The following is a 16314-nucleotide window of genomic DNA, read 5'->3' on the forward strand; positions in this document are numbered from 1 at the left end:
GAACAGTTCCCCAGGGAAGTGATGAAAGACTCATCACTTGATTCAATTAAAACCGGACTGGAAAAAGCATCAGAGAATACTTTGTGAGAGAACATTGCTGGTAAATCAGACAGCCTGACAATCCATGTCTTCTGTGCTTCTCATCTCCGTTGTCATAGCTTTAATTGAGTTAAAATAAAGAGTACACAAAATATATTTTAAACAGTTTTCTAATGCTAATGGAGCCTGAATTCATTCAGAGCTCATATATATGTACCATAGGGGTTATGGATTGATGCTTCATCACAGTGACAAAAGCAATTCTCTGGGCTCTCATTATCCACAATAGCTTTCTTAATTAGATGCAGTAATTCTGAGGTTAAATTCAAAAATTCCTCATTTCATGCTTAAAAAACCTTCAACAAGTTATCATAAAAATGCATTTCTGTGCAAAATAGCGAACATGTGAGTCTCCTGAGAGGGAAAAAGGCACAAAAATCACACATGGTTGCTTGGAATTAGTCTCTGCACAGCTGCTTTATACTCTGGTTTTAATTATTATAACAGCACCCACAAGCACTGCTGCAATGAGGGTCTGTCATTATTTCTATTCTAAACACCCCTTTTCATAGGTTTAATTACCCAGCCATAAAATTCAGCTCTGTTGCAGGTAGAAATGGCTGGCAAAGCCTTGGCCTGGAGAGTTTTCAATAAATACAGTTTGAACTGATTTGGTTGTTTTCAACTTGAGGAACAGCAGAGTAATGGGGTGAAACTTACAACCACATTTATGGTTTTGGTGAGTTAAACCCACACTTCTGATACTTTTCAATGACAGCTTTTGAGTTTAGAACTGCCTGGTTATGCTTCATGTACATTTATGACACTTGTTGAAGTTTGGTTACAGTTCAGGGAATAAATGGTAGAGCTTCTCATCCCAGTTCATCATGGTTTGGTTCTTCTGTGGGTAATGGAACCCAATCAGAAATAACAACACTGTGAGGATGTTACTAATTACCTTGGGCTAATGGTTATACTGGGACACCAAACCTCCCCTGAGCAGGCAAGGCAAAGCCTGAATGCACAAGTGATTCAGAGCTTTGGCATTTCAGAGAGGGACTGGGAGGGATGTCCTAAAACCACTGCTCCCAGAGTAACTTCCCAGAGAGCAGCACAGGCTGCAGCTCTGAGGAAAGCAAAGCTCTTCCCCTTTCCTGGCCAGAATGGAAACGTGGCAGCAGAGGATGGACATGGAGATGGAATGTGAAATGTCTGATACAACCAGTTCCCTGGGATGCTGGAGAAGGGCAGCCCTTCTTATCCCTCTGGGCTGTCCCCAGGGAAGTGCTGCTACTTTGTGATACACATCACATTCTGAGCCAGGTGCTCTTATTTCATTTCTCACCTCTGTGAACTCATCTAAGTTTACTGTTTCTTCCAATGTGTTTAGGATTTTCAGCTTCCTGTCCTGGATTGCTGGTAAAAAAATGAAGGGATATTGGTTTAGAAAGCAATAGTTGTGATTTTGCACATTGTACACATTTTTACTGCACGCTGTGATGTTACCTTAACTTTCTTCTCATCTTCTCAAATGTTTTTTTTTTTTTTGAGGTTATCCCACAGTAGCTGAACCAACCAAATCTGCTCCTTACATATTTCTCTTGCTGAGGATCTGCATTTAGCTCTTCAGAACTGCAGAGTCATATTTATTCTTGACATAAGTTGGTGCAAATTGCAATGATTTTAACGGTACTTAAAACTAATTATGTGAGGGAGGAAATGAATTTTGATTTAACAAACAGATAAAACTGCCTTAGAACTCTGGAGACATGGGTTCTGCTTTGCAAGAGTGGAATCTGAAAATCATAGTAATTTTCTCAAGAATATCTGTGGGAATATCTTTACTGATGATGATATTCAAAAGTATGTTTTGGTCAGCTTCTGAGCTGCTGTAATGGAACTGAGAAGAGAAATCAAACATCTACATAGATTTCTGAATGAGGTCTTGGAGCACAGACATGCTATTTCTGTTGGCATCATTTTTCAGTTCTTTCTTCTACAATATATCAGGAGTAATGAGAAAATGCACCATGGAACGCATTTATCTCCTGTTGGTTAAGACATTCCTAAACTGTACATTATCTTTATTAAACCATAAACAGAGCTTAATGTTCTGTTAATGTACATTGAATGCTATTAGACAAAATGAATTAAGAAATGGAGCCGCACTATGAGTGAAATAGGACAGAGAGCACCTCCAGCATGGGGAGAGCAAACATTTGGGGAGGCATTTCCTTGCCAGTCCCATGTCCCAGGGTCTGTTTGCACTGTCCCACAGCAGGAGCACAGTGGGGGCTGTGCTGGCAGTCTCCCAACATCCTACCCAGACCAGGGGAACAGTTGTGTAATACAGACAGGGCTGAGCAAGGGCGAGCTCCAGGCACAGGTGACTCCAGCAGAGATGCACTCTGGAGCGCTCTGTTTATCATCCCAAACCAGCAAAGGCAGATTTGTTATCCCTGATGATCATTACAGGCTCAGGAAAGCCTGGCAGCAGGCTCGTGGTGCCACTTCAGTGTTCCCAGCTCTATTCAATTTTCATCATTCAGGGAGGTCAAGTGTGAGCTATATAAAGTGACAGGAATTATGGAAATGTTACTGAAACAAGTGTTCCCATCCAGAGGCTCTGGGCTGTCACTGGGATGGTCTGGGACTGGCTAAAGGAATGGCTCAATGACATGGGCTATTTTGTGGAGCATTAGGTAAACTGTGGAAAGGGCCCAAATCTGGTCTTTCTATCTCCTGAAAGATTTTTTAAACTTCTTTTTTAAACTTCCTTCCATTCTTTTCAAGGTCATATTATTGAGCCACAGGGTGGTTCAGATCCTCCAGTCTGCCTGTAGATTTGTTGTTCATATCCTGATGTAACCATCCTTACAGATTCTCCCTCTGTTATCAAATCCATTTGCTGTTTGCCCACAGTTCACATCAGAATTCAGATGGCAGCAATAAAACTAAGGAAGACACATAGAAAACTTACCTTTTCTCATTTTTTCGGGAATAGAATCAGTAACATCTGGAAAAGACCTCAGGACACTCTGAGCCTACAAATCAAGGTAATAGTCAAAGGCCTGTATCATGCAGACAGCAGTGGACAATTACCAAAATAAATCACCTGGAATAATCAGACATATGGGCCAGTCATGAGTCTTACACATCGTCAGGAGTTGTGAGGAATCAGGGCTTGGTGAGCCTGAGGCAGACAATGACCTGCACCCTGACCCTCAGGGCAGCAGAGCCATCACCCACCCACAAATGTCCTTTTCCTCCTGTCTGGAACAACCACAGTAGTGTTACCAAGGATCTTCCCTAGTTACCAGTGCCACTGGTATTCTGTTCTTGCCATCCACCGTCCACTCTTTGAACAGAACTGTCAGTGCCTCCTTTCTCATCTCTCTCTCCTCAGCCTTCTTTCTTTCCATCTCCTCCCTGGCCTCACGTTTTTCCTTTGCCTCAGCCTTCATCTTGACCAGCCTGGAGGACATGGGAATATGGATTGAAAAGATACCATCATAAATGTACTCAAGATTGATAAGCCTACTCTGAAGAACAAAAGGAAAGGAAGGAACTTTTTACTGAAGTTCTTTTCCATGTGGTAGACATTTAAGGGAAAATCATCTGTGCAGCTCTCCCATTTTGTGTAATTTCAGCAGCGATAAATTTTACCTTCACATTTATAATGGCATTCATCATTTATTGTGTAGATGTCCTTCAATTTCCTTTCAATTTTAGCAAGAAGACAGGTGCATAATTTTGCTACACTTGATTTACCAACAGAATCGCATCAGTCTCCTTTGTCTCCAAGCCCAAGTACCTTTGCACACAAGTACTTCACTGGCAAAGAACAATGTTCGATGAAATTTCTGAAGGAGCCTCACACAATAGAGCCCTCACTGCCTTAGGACATGGATAATACCCCAACCTCTCCATCATTTTGAACACATAGAGTTTGCAGGCTTGGACTAAAAGTAGCTCCCTTTCTTCCTCCTTTTGTTTTCTCTGCTTCCCTAATCACCCAGCCATGTTTTTTCCCAACCCTTATTTCACATGACAAAAGAACTGAATAAAATTGATCCCGTAGAACTGTGATAATTTTGACTTTTTTAATTTATGACATGAAAAAAAAAGCCTTTAGGAAGGTCAAAATGCTTAAAGACAAAGAATTGGTTCATATGGGGAGATCAGCTCCTGCTCCTGGAATCTCTCTGCACTGAGGCAGCTGCTCATCTTTGTGGCCTTCACACCCTCTGTACCTACTCAGAGAAAGGGGAATTGCTCCTCTTTTGTACCTGAGAACTCCAAAAGCTGTATTTCAGCTAACAATTCCTGCTCCCTTCTTCCCCCTGTGTTTCACATGCCGTGAAATGGGTTCATCCTGTCCCTGCTCTCTTCTGGGGTCATCCTAGAAATTATAACCCATCAATATTTTCTTTAATGAACAGAGAGACCTGTTTTACATGTCACAGCAATTCTCTTTGATCACAGTCAGTTTTATCAGCAGGCACTTGTTCTTCATGGCCATTTATCACAGAGGTTTCTTAATGAATCACCGGGTTCCTCAATCAATGGTGGGCATTGCACAAGTCCTGCTGAGGCAGCTCAGCCTCCGGCACTTTGATACCAGGGGAAGGGTAAAATAATTTCCCATCTCCCGACTCCTTCCCAGAGCCAGCAAAGGGGAGGAATGCAGCAGGTACCAACCTAAATGGACTCACAGATTCTCCTCCAATAAATGCTACAGACAGAGAGAGAACACAGACCATTTGTAGATGCAGCTCCTCCTCCAGAATCTGCAAGCTACAAGCAGAGAGAGGGCTGTGCTTGGAGCTGCCAAGGTACTCTGTGATTAATTTGGGCAGTGTCCAGCACAAGTTACATTCTGTGCTGCACCTGCACTGGGCTGCAGTTTAACATTAATTTGTAGGATCCTAAACCACTGTGCAGTTGTATCCTCTGCCTGGTGTCCCTGAGGTGGGACATTTCCTCCCAGACCATAACAGCAAAGCGGGGATAACAGTACAGGGCACCCACTGCGAAGTGAGCTCGTTTCATACCAGACATTTCCAGAAAAGATGAGATGGCAGTGAGGTGACTTCTCCCTGCAGAACCAAACATGTCTCCTCAGGAAGAGAGCTGCCTGCCTCCCACACAGGGATGGGTGACTCAGCCTGAAGGACTGCCATCCCTGGACAAACACATCTGTTCCAGGTATCAGTCCCTGTGGATAAGGAATTTCTCCCATCTGTTCTCTGGCGTGCCTCAACTCCCAGTCAGGTGGCAGTTAAGGAGAAACTGGAGGAAGCCCAAGTGAGCTCACTGAGGATGGGTAAGCATTAAGTGGGAACCTGTGGTGAATCCTGCTTTTCCTGAAGGGAATGCCAAGACTCCCAGGAGCTGCATTTGGGCCAGAATTTCATCCCTCACCCTTCTGGTGCTTATGTGGGAGATGCTGAGCACGGACTGGCACTGCTCCTGTTACACTTCTTTCCTGTTTGGAAAGCCAGTGACTCACATGAGGAGTCTCAGTGCTGCATGGTGTTGGTAAAATCCTCTGTGTTGCTGTGATTTGAGAATCCCATGCAAATCCCACAATACAGCCATCACAAATATGTAAATCCTGAGCTGCGGTGAATGCAAATCCCATGGGAGTACTACCAGTGGATATGCAAAACCTGCTACAGCCGGGAGATTACAGAAACCCCCGTGGCAATGCTGCCTATGGAGATATTTATTTCTACAAGACTTGATAGTCACTTCCTTTGCATCAGCTCTGAGAGCTACAAATTGAGAACCTGCCTCCAAATGTAAACACGGGCTTAACAGCCAAGGTCAGGATCACAGGTCATGGGTGGCCAACGCTTTGCATTCTACAGGAAAATCTGCCCTCTCCAGAAATAAGCTGTGATTCACAATGAAAGCCAAGAGTATTTTAGCAGAGAAAAAAAAAAAAAACCAAACAAACCACAAAACCAAACAAAAACCCAACCCAAAACCCCAGGAAATTTTTGGTTTTTAATTCAATTTCCTTTGCAAAATAAACTGAGATATGGTTCTGAACTTCCTGTATGCAGGTGTCCCTCTGTGAAGAAATATAAATGATGAAACAGTCCTAAAGCAAAGGTGTGGCAAGGCTGGCATCCTAAACATCCCCCCAGAAAAGGCTGTGCTTGAGTGAAAACTCACTGAAAGAGGTATTTCCCCAGCTCATTTGTTCAGTGGACCAGCACTTAAAAAATAGAAAATAAGACTGAAATTCTTTTACCAGCTCTATTTTTACCACTGTATGTCTGCTTATGAAGAAAACCCAAAACCTGAGCTCTTGCACACTGACCACAAGGAGTCAGTTATAATTATTTTTATCTATGGGGGAAAAGGAGGTGCCTGTATGAAAATCACTTCTCACACTGCTTTATTGCATTCACACCAGGCATGCTGCAGTGAACTGCAACAGTATGTGGAATGGAAATGTAGAGAGAAGCTCAGAGCAGTAGAGAGAGATTTAACACATCCTTTTATGCATTATAATGCTGAGAACTTCAATTATCTTCATTTAGGGTTTATGCATAAGACATGTCAACATTTTACTTCCCTAATTCCCGACACTGAAACCCTGAAACCAATTTTCAAGCTGTATGCACGATTTATGCAAATAAAGAGTCAGCCATTCAAATAGAAGTCATTATTCTGCAAACACAGATACAGAATGAAGTGATCTAGTAGTGAATGAGTAATTTTGACATCAATCCCAATCACCTCTGGATCATCTGTAAACTTAAAAGTTCACTTCTATATTTTTCTTAATAGAGCAATGAAAATAAAGCATTATTGCTCACCTAATGCTCTCACATTCTAAGCTCAGCATATTGTAAGGGGACACGGAATCCCCTTCCAATATTCATTAAATAAACTTTAGCAAGCAGCCTAGAAATAAGCAACAGAATAAAATACTAAACAGTTTCCACTTTAAAGGGAAAAATAGAATCTGAAAGGAAAGCTTAAGTAAAAATCTCAGGAGAAGGAGTTTCTACAGTGTTCCAGGACAATGTTGGTGGTGGTTTGGTCAAGAGAAATCATCCTGAAGGGGAAAAAAAAGGTTATATTTTTATTATGTTTGGAAGAATAGAGAAGAAATGATCTGAGTAGTCTCTTAGACAGACCTTTGATAGTAACACCTGTCCCAAAGAACTGCTGTCACTAAGCTAGACTGGTTTGGAAGCAGTTTGTATTGCACATATGTAATTAAGATAGAGTCTAAGGAGGAATTATACACTTGTGAAGGGCAGAATATTGCCTTAAACAAGAATAACTAGTGTTTCATTTTGTGTGACATGTTCTGGCATTTGTCTCTAGTTTTTATGAGAGGAAAACACCATCCCTGGCACCGTGCTCCACAAGGTGTGTCCTGTCCAACATCTCACCAGCCAGGCTGCAGTGACACTATTCCTTTTGTAGGACAGAGACCAGGACACCAGCCCTGGCCTCGTGACCAGCCCCACTGTCACTGCTCTCACCTCTCTGACGTTGTACCTCGCATCAAAGATTTGAGCTCCTCCGCCACCATCTTCATTCCTCTCACGTACGGGCCCGGCTTTGGAGAAGCACTGTACAGAGGGTTATGTCGCATCAGATATTCTGCAAGATAATTAATGGGGTCAAATGTGCTTGGGTCTTTGTCTGATACAAGCACGTGCTTTCTTTCCACTTCCATTAACAGATTTTCTACTCCTGGGATTAATGTAGGTAGGAGTTTGTCAAGCAAATAGATGCGAGTATCGAGTGTCTCCCTCTCTTCGCTGTACCACTCTCTGGCCAGTGAGTCACAGGGCTCTCTCTTCTCTATCTTTTCTTCTTCTGCCTTTTGTGCTCCAATCACACTTGCCTTTGTCTCCTGCAGACTCAGACACCTTTGTTGTACCTTTTCAAAAAAACACTCTTTCCATGAAGCGTAATTACTAAGACATGGCCGTTCATCATCCCCCTGATTGCTTTCCATTTCTGTGGCAGCTCCGTCCTCATGTCCAGGTTTGGGATATTGCAGACCTGCAGATTGTGCTGATTCTTCTGGATGAGCAGCCATACCTCAATCACTGTGACACAGAAAAAAGCAGCTTGTTATATAACACCAAAAGATGCAGCAGTGCCCTAACAGGTGACAAAGCAATAAAGTCCACTATTAGGGATTAACTACTATTTTTTCTATGTTCCTTTTTTATTCTGTTACTGCTGCTTTGTGCTCTTAAATAAATACAGCCCCTTTACTTCAAAGAGCAGTAAATGATTTATAAAGATTAATTATGTATCACAACAGCCCTTGGAGACAGAGCAACTAACTAAGTGCGTTCCTTTCTTAGGAGAGAAGAAACTGAGACACAAAGGGGGAGTGATTAATTGCAGGTCACTTAGAGACTCAGAAACCAGGAGGTGAGCAGTGCTCAGAATTTGTTCCCCAGTTCCAACCAGTGGAATCCTCTTACCCCCAGCACCATTATTTGTTTTAGGTCCATTCCCTGCCTCCAGGAAATCCAGTGGATATGAGACTAAGGAAGCAAGTAATGGAAAATGTCAGATACCCAGCAGCAAGATTCCTCTACACGCTGCCTCTGCTTCAGCTTCTCTGCAGCTGTGAAGAACAGTGAGGAAGCTTGTCCCACAAACTACTTAACTTCAACTTTGGCAACTATTTTTAACTCTGGACATTTTGTTAAGGTAACAAGGACCCAGGTGTGTGGATCAGCAGAGCTTCCGCAGAAAGGGAAACTCTACACCATGGACTCTGTAATCAAGTTGTTCACAAGCACTTAATGTTGTAGATTATTGTGTAAAAGAGGTATCTCTCTTTACAATTTCATGAACCTTGCTGCTTTCTTCTCAAAATGTTCTTTCTGCGAAATATTAGGAAGAAACTGCGCTGCTCACAAGGCACAATTTGAAAAATGTTTCAGTGTCTCTCCAGGCTTAACTGTCTGCATCTGCAGTGGGATTCACATGCACAGGATGGAGCAGAAGGCTGGCTACTACTCGATCCAAGGCATGAAAAAGCAGCAGTTTGCTGCCAAACCCAGCTCAGTGTTAAACAACAGCAAGGAAGGGAGATATTAATGAATAGTCCAACACCTTTCCAAATTAAAGATGAAACTCCACTCAGAACTTGCTGCCACACTAACCTTTTCAAGTTTTTATTTAAAAGTGCTTTTCACTGAGGCCTCTCAGTATCCATAGCAATACTGCTGCTTTTGATATGTGTTGCTCTTGCTGTTCAAGCATTTGTAGCTGTTCTGAAGTGAGTTCAGCCTTCCAGGAAATGCATAAATGTGATCTACAGCCCTCCTGGCACACGAATGTAATTACTAATATGTTGACCTTCTGGTTCATTACCAGTGTTGGAGTGCAAATGCTGCTGGATAGGTGGGATGCTTCACAGCAATGCATTTCTAGGTCTGTTTTCTCGATGGGCTTGTTGGCATCTTCTGGTAATTCGATTTCAAAGATGATTACCTGCCAGGAAATGGGATGAATTCATGGCTCAAACTGCCTGCCTGACCCACACAAAAGGTTGCTACCACTTGGTAGCTGGTTTTGCCATTGAAGGGCATGAGCTGTAAAGGACTACGAATTTATGGTGGTAAAAAGGGAAACCTGTCCACCCTGTTGAGTTGTTCCTTGCTTAGGTGAGTTCCTTTCACTGAGCTGTAAAACCAGACTCCTTGGTTCAAAGCAGGGTGTTAACCAAATGTTCTGGTCACACTCCAAATCAGCTGGTTTTGTTGTGCCAAAATAAACTGTTCTTGCAGTCTCAAATACTTATGTTATTTTTTTAAACATCCTTTACAAAACCCTCTGCAGTTTCTGTGCAATGTTAAAGTGACAACTGGCCTCTGCTTCATGAGGTGGCTGATTCTGAGAGATGATCGATACATTTTCTACGCTGCTCTCTACCCTTTGTTAGGATGGTTTTGAGGATTTGTAAATGTTTATAAAGTATCTCTATGTCTCTGACCAAAACAAAGCATAAAACAACTGGTGCAACTGTTCTATCTCAATTCCAGGGCATTTACAAAACTCCAGGAATGGAAGCAGAGCCCAGAGAACTGTTCCCACTTCTCTAATGCAGTACAGATGAAGAAGACTAAGAGGTCATGGAAGAACACACAAACAATACATAACTGTTCAAATAAACAACAAAGGAGTGCTAGAATCAGGCCCTGAAGCCTGGAATTTGTTGAGGATAACAGGGACACACCTCCAGCTTGGATAACACACCACTGGCTCTCAAACTTCAGTGCTGATTTACATTAGTTGAGAATTTGGCCCATAAGGGAAAAATTGTGAACTGAAAGGGTGCTCAGGCATTGGAAGGAGCTGCCCAGGAAGGGGTGGAGTCCCCAGCCCTGGAGGTGTTCAAAAAACGACTGGATGGGGCATTCAGAGCCAGGTCTAGTTGACAACGTGGTGTTGGGTCAAAAGCTGGACTTTTGAAAAGATCTTGGAGATCTTTTCCAGTCTTAATGATTCTATGAGTCTGTGATTCTACAATAATAAAGAAAGCTCTCATGGCCCATGGCATTCCCAAATGGAGCCCAAATAACAGTAAGCATGGAGCACAGGGGCAAAGTTTAGAAACATCAAGGAAATTTGAAATGTCATATAAAGTTTCCTGTAAGCCTTTGTTCAAGCTGAAGGCAAGATAAGCTCTCCATTATTTAGTAGGATGCCACTTTCCTGGCTCCTTTTCTGTGAGAAAAATATTCCTGTTAGAATCCCTCAGGTACAAAAAGATTCTGTGTTTTCTGTACAAAAACCAAATGTGCTCATAAATAAGATTCTTATGGTTTCATTGCTATTCTGTTAGGGAATTTTGATGGGTGGGATAGGGCCAGGAAACACTAAAGTTTGTTTAGGTAATATTGTGGAGATGTTTGAGTTACAAAATCTTTTCAAAAACAGAGTTCAAATCTTTCTGACACTCTATCACTCTAATGTGTTCCACAGAGCATGTTTCTCTCATCAATCACAAAGAGCCCAATACCCTTTTCCTACATGATCTTTTCAACCCAATGAAAATTTTAAAACGTTTTTCCTTTTGCTTACTGAAGCTTTGAAGAACTGTTTTTCTTACCTTTGGAGCAGGTATCAAAATAGATCTTATTCCTCCTGCATTCAAAGTGGCTTTGCAAATCAAGAGGAATTTAATACATGCCCATCTGTTCTCCACCACTAAAAATCTTGAAGTGAATTAGGGATCTCTCAGCCCTGCTGTGGAGCTGGGCTGTGAGTTTTACTCCTCTGTGTGTTTGCAGTTGCTAAGCAATAATCCCAAAGGTTGCTATGTCTTTCCACGACCAGAATTGCTGTAGGTTGTCTTTTGGCTTTGGCACAGCCCAACAGACTCTTCTGTACTGAACTTAGATCATTGCATCACATGACTGAAAATAAAATCAGAGAAGGACCAGGAATAGCAACAGACAACACTAAGGGCACAAGTAGAGAATCTGCAGGTGCCCAGTGACAGGTTTACCTTCAGATTCGAGGTCCGTGAAGTCCAGAACTGTCACAAGTCCATTACCAGCTGAAGGGAGGACTGTGTTAACCAGCTGTGAGAATCTGAGACATAACAAGAAATTAATTACAAACTCAATTTGAACGTTTTCAGGCTTGCTTTCTTGTGAAGAACTGGGTTGCTTTGAAGCAGCCTTGCAGGAAAGGCACACACAGCACTAAATAGGGGGGAGTGCACAGTGCCATTTTGTCAGACTGCTTTTAAACCTGAATCTAAAGGAATTTGATGAACCTCCTTTCATAATTTCTCCTGTATTCTTTGAAGAATAATATGCAACACAGGGAAAGGAGAAGGGAAAAGACAAACACATCTAGAACAGCCATCCTGCACTCATTTACTCTAATGCAAATCAGGTGCCTTTTCAGCGATTTCCTTGGGTTAGGCAAGACTTCCAACTGAGAAATTTATGGCAATCTCTGCCAGGGAACAAGGTTTCTCTAATGCTGGGTTTAATTTTTATTTTGTATTGGAAGTGGCATAATCTTTATATTTTCTACCTGCAGGAAAACTGGACTGTGAATTTATCTGCAGTAATTGTCACTGGAGCAGCTGCACAGTACCCTGCCCTCAGGCATGGTATTAGTCTCCATTTCACGGGACAACTTGGAAGAAACCTTGAAATAGAGGAGGTCAACTTTCATGTGAAAAATAAGCCGTAATAAATTACCATTTCTTTGCTATTTATTTGGAAAAAAATGTATCAGAAGGAAATGCAGTGCATTTCCAAGACATGTTGAAGTCTAGCATCAATTATGTTAACAAAACGAAGCAGAAAATTAGTGCACAGGACTAATTTAAAATGAGGCTTTAAACTGGATTGTGCACTTTTTTCCTCAAAGCAGGTTGCACATGATTAATTCCTGTTATCTCTTCTCCCAGGTGTGCTTGGTTTTCCCCCTCTGCAATTCCAAATTCTGTTGCTATTATGATTAACTCACAAAACTTTTTCCAGCATGAAACATAAATTAAAAAGATACTCTCCCTTTTCTAAAAGGGATTTTTTTTTCAACCCCCAAACAAGAGTATACAAATAGAACTTGGAGGAAGGGATCAAAATGGCTCTATTTTTGTTTTTCTGGTAGTGGAATCCTGTGGGTTAAGCAAACCTTTAATTGTACCCTATTTAACTTGGCTGTTATCCCTTAATGTTTTTGCTAAGCAAAGTGTATCTTTTTATTATGCCATCAAATACTTGCACTGTTGACAAAATAATGGGCTGAATGTGTCACCACAGATGTTTTGCTGGAATTGCCTCTTCTATCTTTTTTTCTGTTTTTCTGTGTAAGATACATTTTGGGAGCACTCTGATGTCTTTTGCAGCCAAGATTATGCAATAAAAGCCCTAACATGTAGTAATAACAAGTTGTGTTAGCCAGAGAAATGTTTGCAGTGTATTAAATAGTCAGTTTTGGAAATGTGTACAAAACCAGCTCATGTACAGCTCCACATCCTTTAAATGCTACACTGGGCTGGAGCTGCAGGTGCTGACCACACAGGAAAGAATAAGGCCACAGGCTTCCAGGCTCCTTTTTGTACCAACCCTGATGCTGTGACCACAACCTGCCCTCTAATTGCTCTTTTCAATCCCAATACATCTGCCTTTTAGCTTCCTCCTCCACATTTAAATTCTGCTGCTGAAAGACACTGCACATGCAAATTATACCTTTCTAAGGGCTGGAGAACCATCCCCATCTGTGATTGTTGCAGTTGACAACTGATATGTTGGACTTGCAGCTGACTGTAGATAGCAACTCTATTATTTACGTGTGGTAAATGTTTTTTGAAAGTGTTTGCTGTTCAAATGCCTGGAAGAGCTACAGGGTACATAAAAATTACACAAAGGTAATTTTGGAAGTTGGTGTAAATAATCACTTCTCGATAGTAATCCCTGCGTGACTTGATCAAAATCCACGATGAAACGCCAGTCCCAGGTAATGGAATCTGCTACAACACTCCAGGAACTTCGGTCATCCACCCTCTGTACCAGTGCAGAGGTATCTGAAGATGAGCTGGGTGCCTTGGAGCAGCCCTATATGTGCAGGAATGAAACTAAACATCCTCAAATTATACTTCAAAGAAAGGCAAATGGTCATATGCCAGAAAAGGAAGAGCTTTCCCATCCTCAAATGGAACCTCCTGCCTCTGCTGAAAATCATGGCAAAAACTTTACAGCATTGTGGCCTCATGTCTGGCTGCCACCTCAACATGCAGTTCAGTTACTTAATTTAAAAGGTGTCTGGAAGGCACTTTCTTGACCTCTTTGCCATAAATCAGTGTGCTGTAAGCACACTATCCATAAATACCGTGTTTCAAAACAACAACATTTTGGCTGTAAAATGCAGGACAAGGGCTCTTCATTTACCAGTGGGTTTTGCTTATTCTCCTCATGCACTCAGATCCCTCTGGGGAGTCTTTTGGGTGTGCAGCCCACTCTATAAACTCACTTTGGTCCAGTTCAGGGAGCCTGACCTCAATCCCTATCCTCCATCCCTGTCCTCCATCCTCGCCTGTCCACCAGGAGGCAAAATGCTTCATTAGCGATCCTGACTTCTCCATTGCAGCAAAGCCCAGCTACAGGAGCCTCCCTGATCATTATTTTAACTGGGGAATAACCTTAAGAGCGACCATGTGGCTTCTCCAGCACTCAAATTTACAGGGGCAAAGTGCAGTCAGCCTGAGGAGCAGATCAAAGCCACATCAGCCATGTGCTTCAAAGGAACCTATGGGTTAATACACACTCTTGATAAAGAATTTGCTCTGTTTAATATTTAGAACAGCTTCTGGTTATCATTTCTGGTGGTGTCACTCGATGCTCAAGGCAATTTTTGATCCCAGTTACCTCCTTCCCATGAATTTGGTGGATTCTTGGTCCAAATTATCCCCTTCCCATGAATTTGGTAGCACCAGGCTGAAGCTGCAAGGCAAATGAAGTTTAAAAGCACTTGACCCTTTGCCTCAGACCCCAGACCGCTGAGCAGTTCTGCATCTGTGGGTGTCTGAGAGCCTAAAATGTCTCGTGTACTCATCAGACTCGTTTTTTGGTGTTTGGGCTTGTGCATCGATGTACGACGAGGTGTTATATGCTGTTTTCATTATGGAAACAGCTACTATTGCTACCACAGCTGAGGAAAAGCTACATTATTTGAGAGCTAATGCCAACTTTCACCAGTGGGTGCCAAGCCCGCTGTCACAGATCCCAGAGGGATGGGGTTCCACAAACCATCACCGGCCAGGAGGCACATTGAGGGTGCCCAGCTGACACACACTCCTAAAAGCCACCTCTGCGGCTGAGAGACAGGAGGGGCGATGCCGGGACCCCCAACTCCACTGCCGCTCCCTCAGGGACCAGGGGTGGATGCCAGGATCCCCCCCTCCAGCCCCCTGAGGGACAGGGGGTGCGATGTTGGGCCCCACCTCATGCCCTCAGGGACGGATGCCGGGCCCTCCAGCCCGCTCAGGGACCAGCGGTGCGATGCCGGGACCCCCCAACTCCCGCCGTGCCCTCAGGGACCGGGGGGCGATACCAAAACCCTTCCCCTCAGGAGCCGCCGGCGCCGCGGGGGTTAAGGCGGCTCGGCCGCCAGGGGGCGGCGCCGCGCGCGCGCTGACAGCCGGCGCGTGCGCGCTGGCGCCTCATTGTGCCCGGCCGGCCCGGCCCCGCCGCGCCTCAGTCGGCGAGAGGCCGCGGGCGCGCGCGGAGCTGCTGCCGCTGCCGCCCCCTGCGGCCGCCGCCTCCGCATCCCCCCTCCCTTCCCCCGCCCGCCAGCCAGCCCGCCATGGAGTGACGGCCCCCGCCGGACGGCCGGACGGGGGGGCCCCGCCGCGCCTCGATGGCTCTGGTCACGGTGCAGCGCTCGCCTACCCCCAGCGCCACCTCCAGCCCCTGCGCCTCGGTGAGTCCCCGGCGGGCGCTGAGGGGGCAGCGCGGCGCTCGGCGGCCGTTGGGGTCCGGCGCGCGGCGCTGCGCATGCGCTCCCCACCCCCCCACACACCTCCCCTCAGTCGCCCCCCGGTGCCGGCGGGGTCCGGGCCCCGCGCCGAGGGTGAGGGGGGCCCGCGGTCCGCCGGGAAGGGGGTCGCACACCCTGCGCTGTGGCCTGGTGACAGCCCGGGGGACGGGCGGGGGGTCCCGCTGCCCCTCGGCAGGCCCGCGGTGGGGCAGCGCAGTTCCCTACCGGCCCTGGGGGCACCGCGGGGTCCCGGTCAGACCCAGCGCCGCCGTGAAGGATGGGGCAGCGCGAGGCCGTTTCTATAAATCCGCCTGGTTTAGTCCGTGCTCATTGTGCGCGGTGGGAGAGGCGGGAAGCGTGTGTGGAAGAGACCTGACATGGTTGGGGCTCCGGCCGTGCTCAGCTGATCTCATCTGACAGCACCTCTGGGTATCCCCAGCGCCCTGCCTTGGCCAGCACATGAGGGTGTTTTTTCTGCCTCTTCTTCCGAATGCTGAATATAATTTTCACGAGGCTGTGTCAAGCCCAGGACAGGCACAGAACGGCGGATTCCAAATCCCCGGGTGAGATGTGCAGCAGGACAGATGTTCCCATCGCTGCCCTGGGTCAGGCAGGCGGCTCTGGAGGCTTCTGGCTTTCCATGCTCTTTAAACTTAGGACAGACTGTTGTTTTAGTACTTCTGTATTGTAAAATCCTGCTTGTTAACCCTTTAAGCTGCTGCCAACTCTGTTTCCAACGTAACCAAGGATGAGAATGAAAATAGCTTG

At 44.8% G+C, this 16314-nt stretch overlaps 2 protein-coding genes across 2 annotated transcripts in view; one reads left to right on the forward strand and one right to left on the reverse strand.

Annotated features, from left to right (window-relative positions):
* The window catches only part of EFCAB5 (EF-hand calcium binding domain 5), a 36295-nt gene extending 20776 nt beyond the window's left edge, over positions 1-15519 (reverse strand). The window contains 5 exon segments of the mRNA XM_050321613.1: positions 1385-1455; positions 3020-3083; positions 3357-3513; positions 7551-8126; positions 15459-15519. Of these exon segments, the coding sequence (XP_050177570.1) occupies positions 1385-1455; positions 3020-3083; positions 3357-3513; positions 7551-8116 (858 nt within the window). The 5' untranslated portion in view covers positions 8117-8126; positions 15459-15519.
* Positions 15352-16314, forward strand: part of SSH2 (slingshot protein phosphatase 2) — a 93413-nt gene continuing 92450 nt past the window's right edge. The window contains exon 1 of the mRNA XM_050321611.1: positions 15352-15489. Within this exon, the coding sequence (XP_050177568.1) occupies positions 15427-15489 (63 nt within the window). The 5' untranslated portion in view covers positions 15352-15426. The remainder of the gene's footprint in view (positions 15490-16314) is intronic.

The sequence above is a fragment of the Myiozetetes cayanensis genome, unplaced genomic scaffold (genome assembly GCF_022539395.1).
Source record: "Myiozetetes cayanensis isolate MyiCay16 unplaced genomic scaffold, myiCay2020 scf27, whole genome shotgun sequence".
Taxonomy (NCBI): Eukaryota; Metazoa; Chordata; class Aves; order Passeriformes; family Tyrannidae; genus Myiozetetes; species Myiozetetes cayanensis.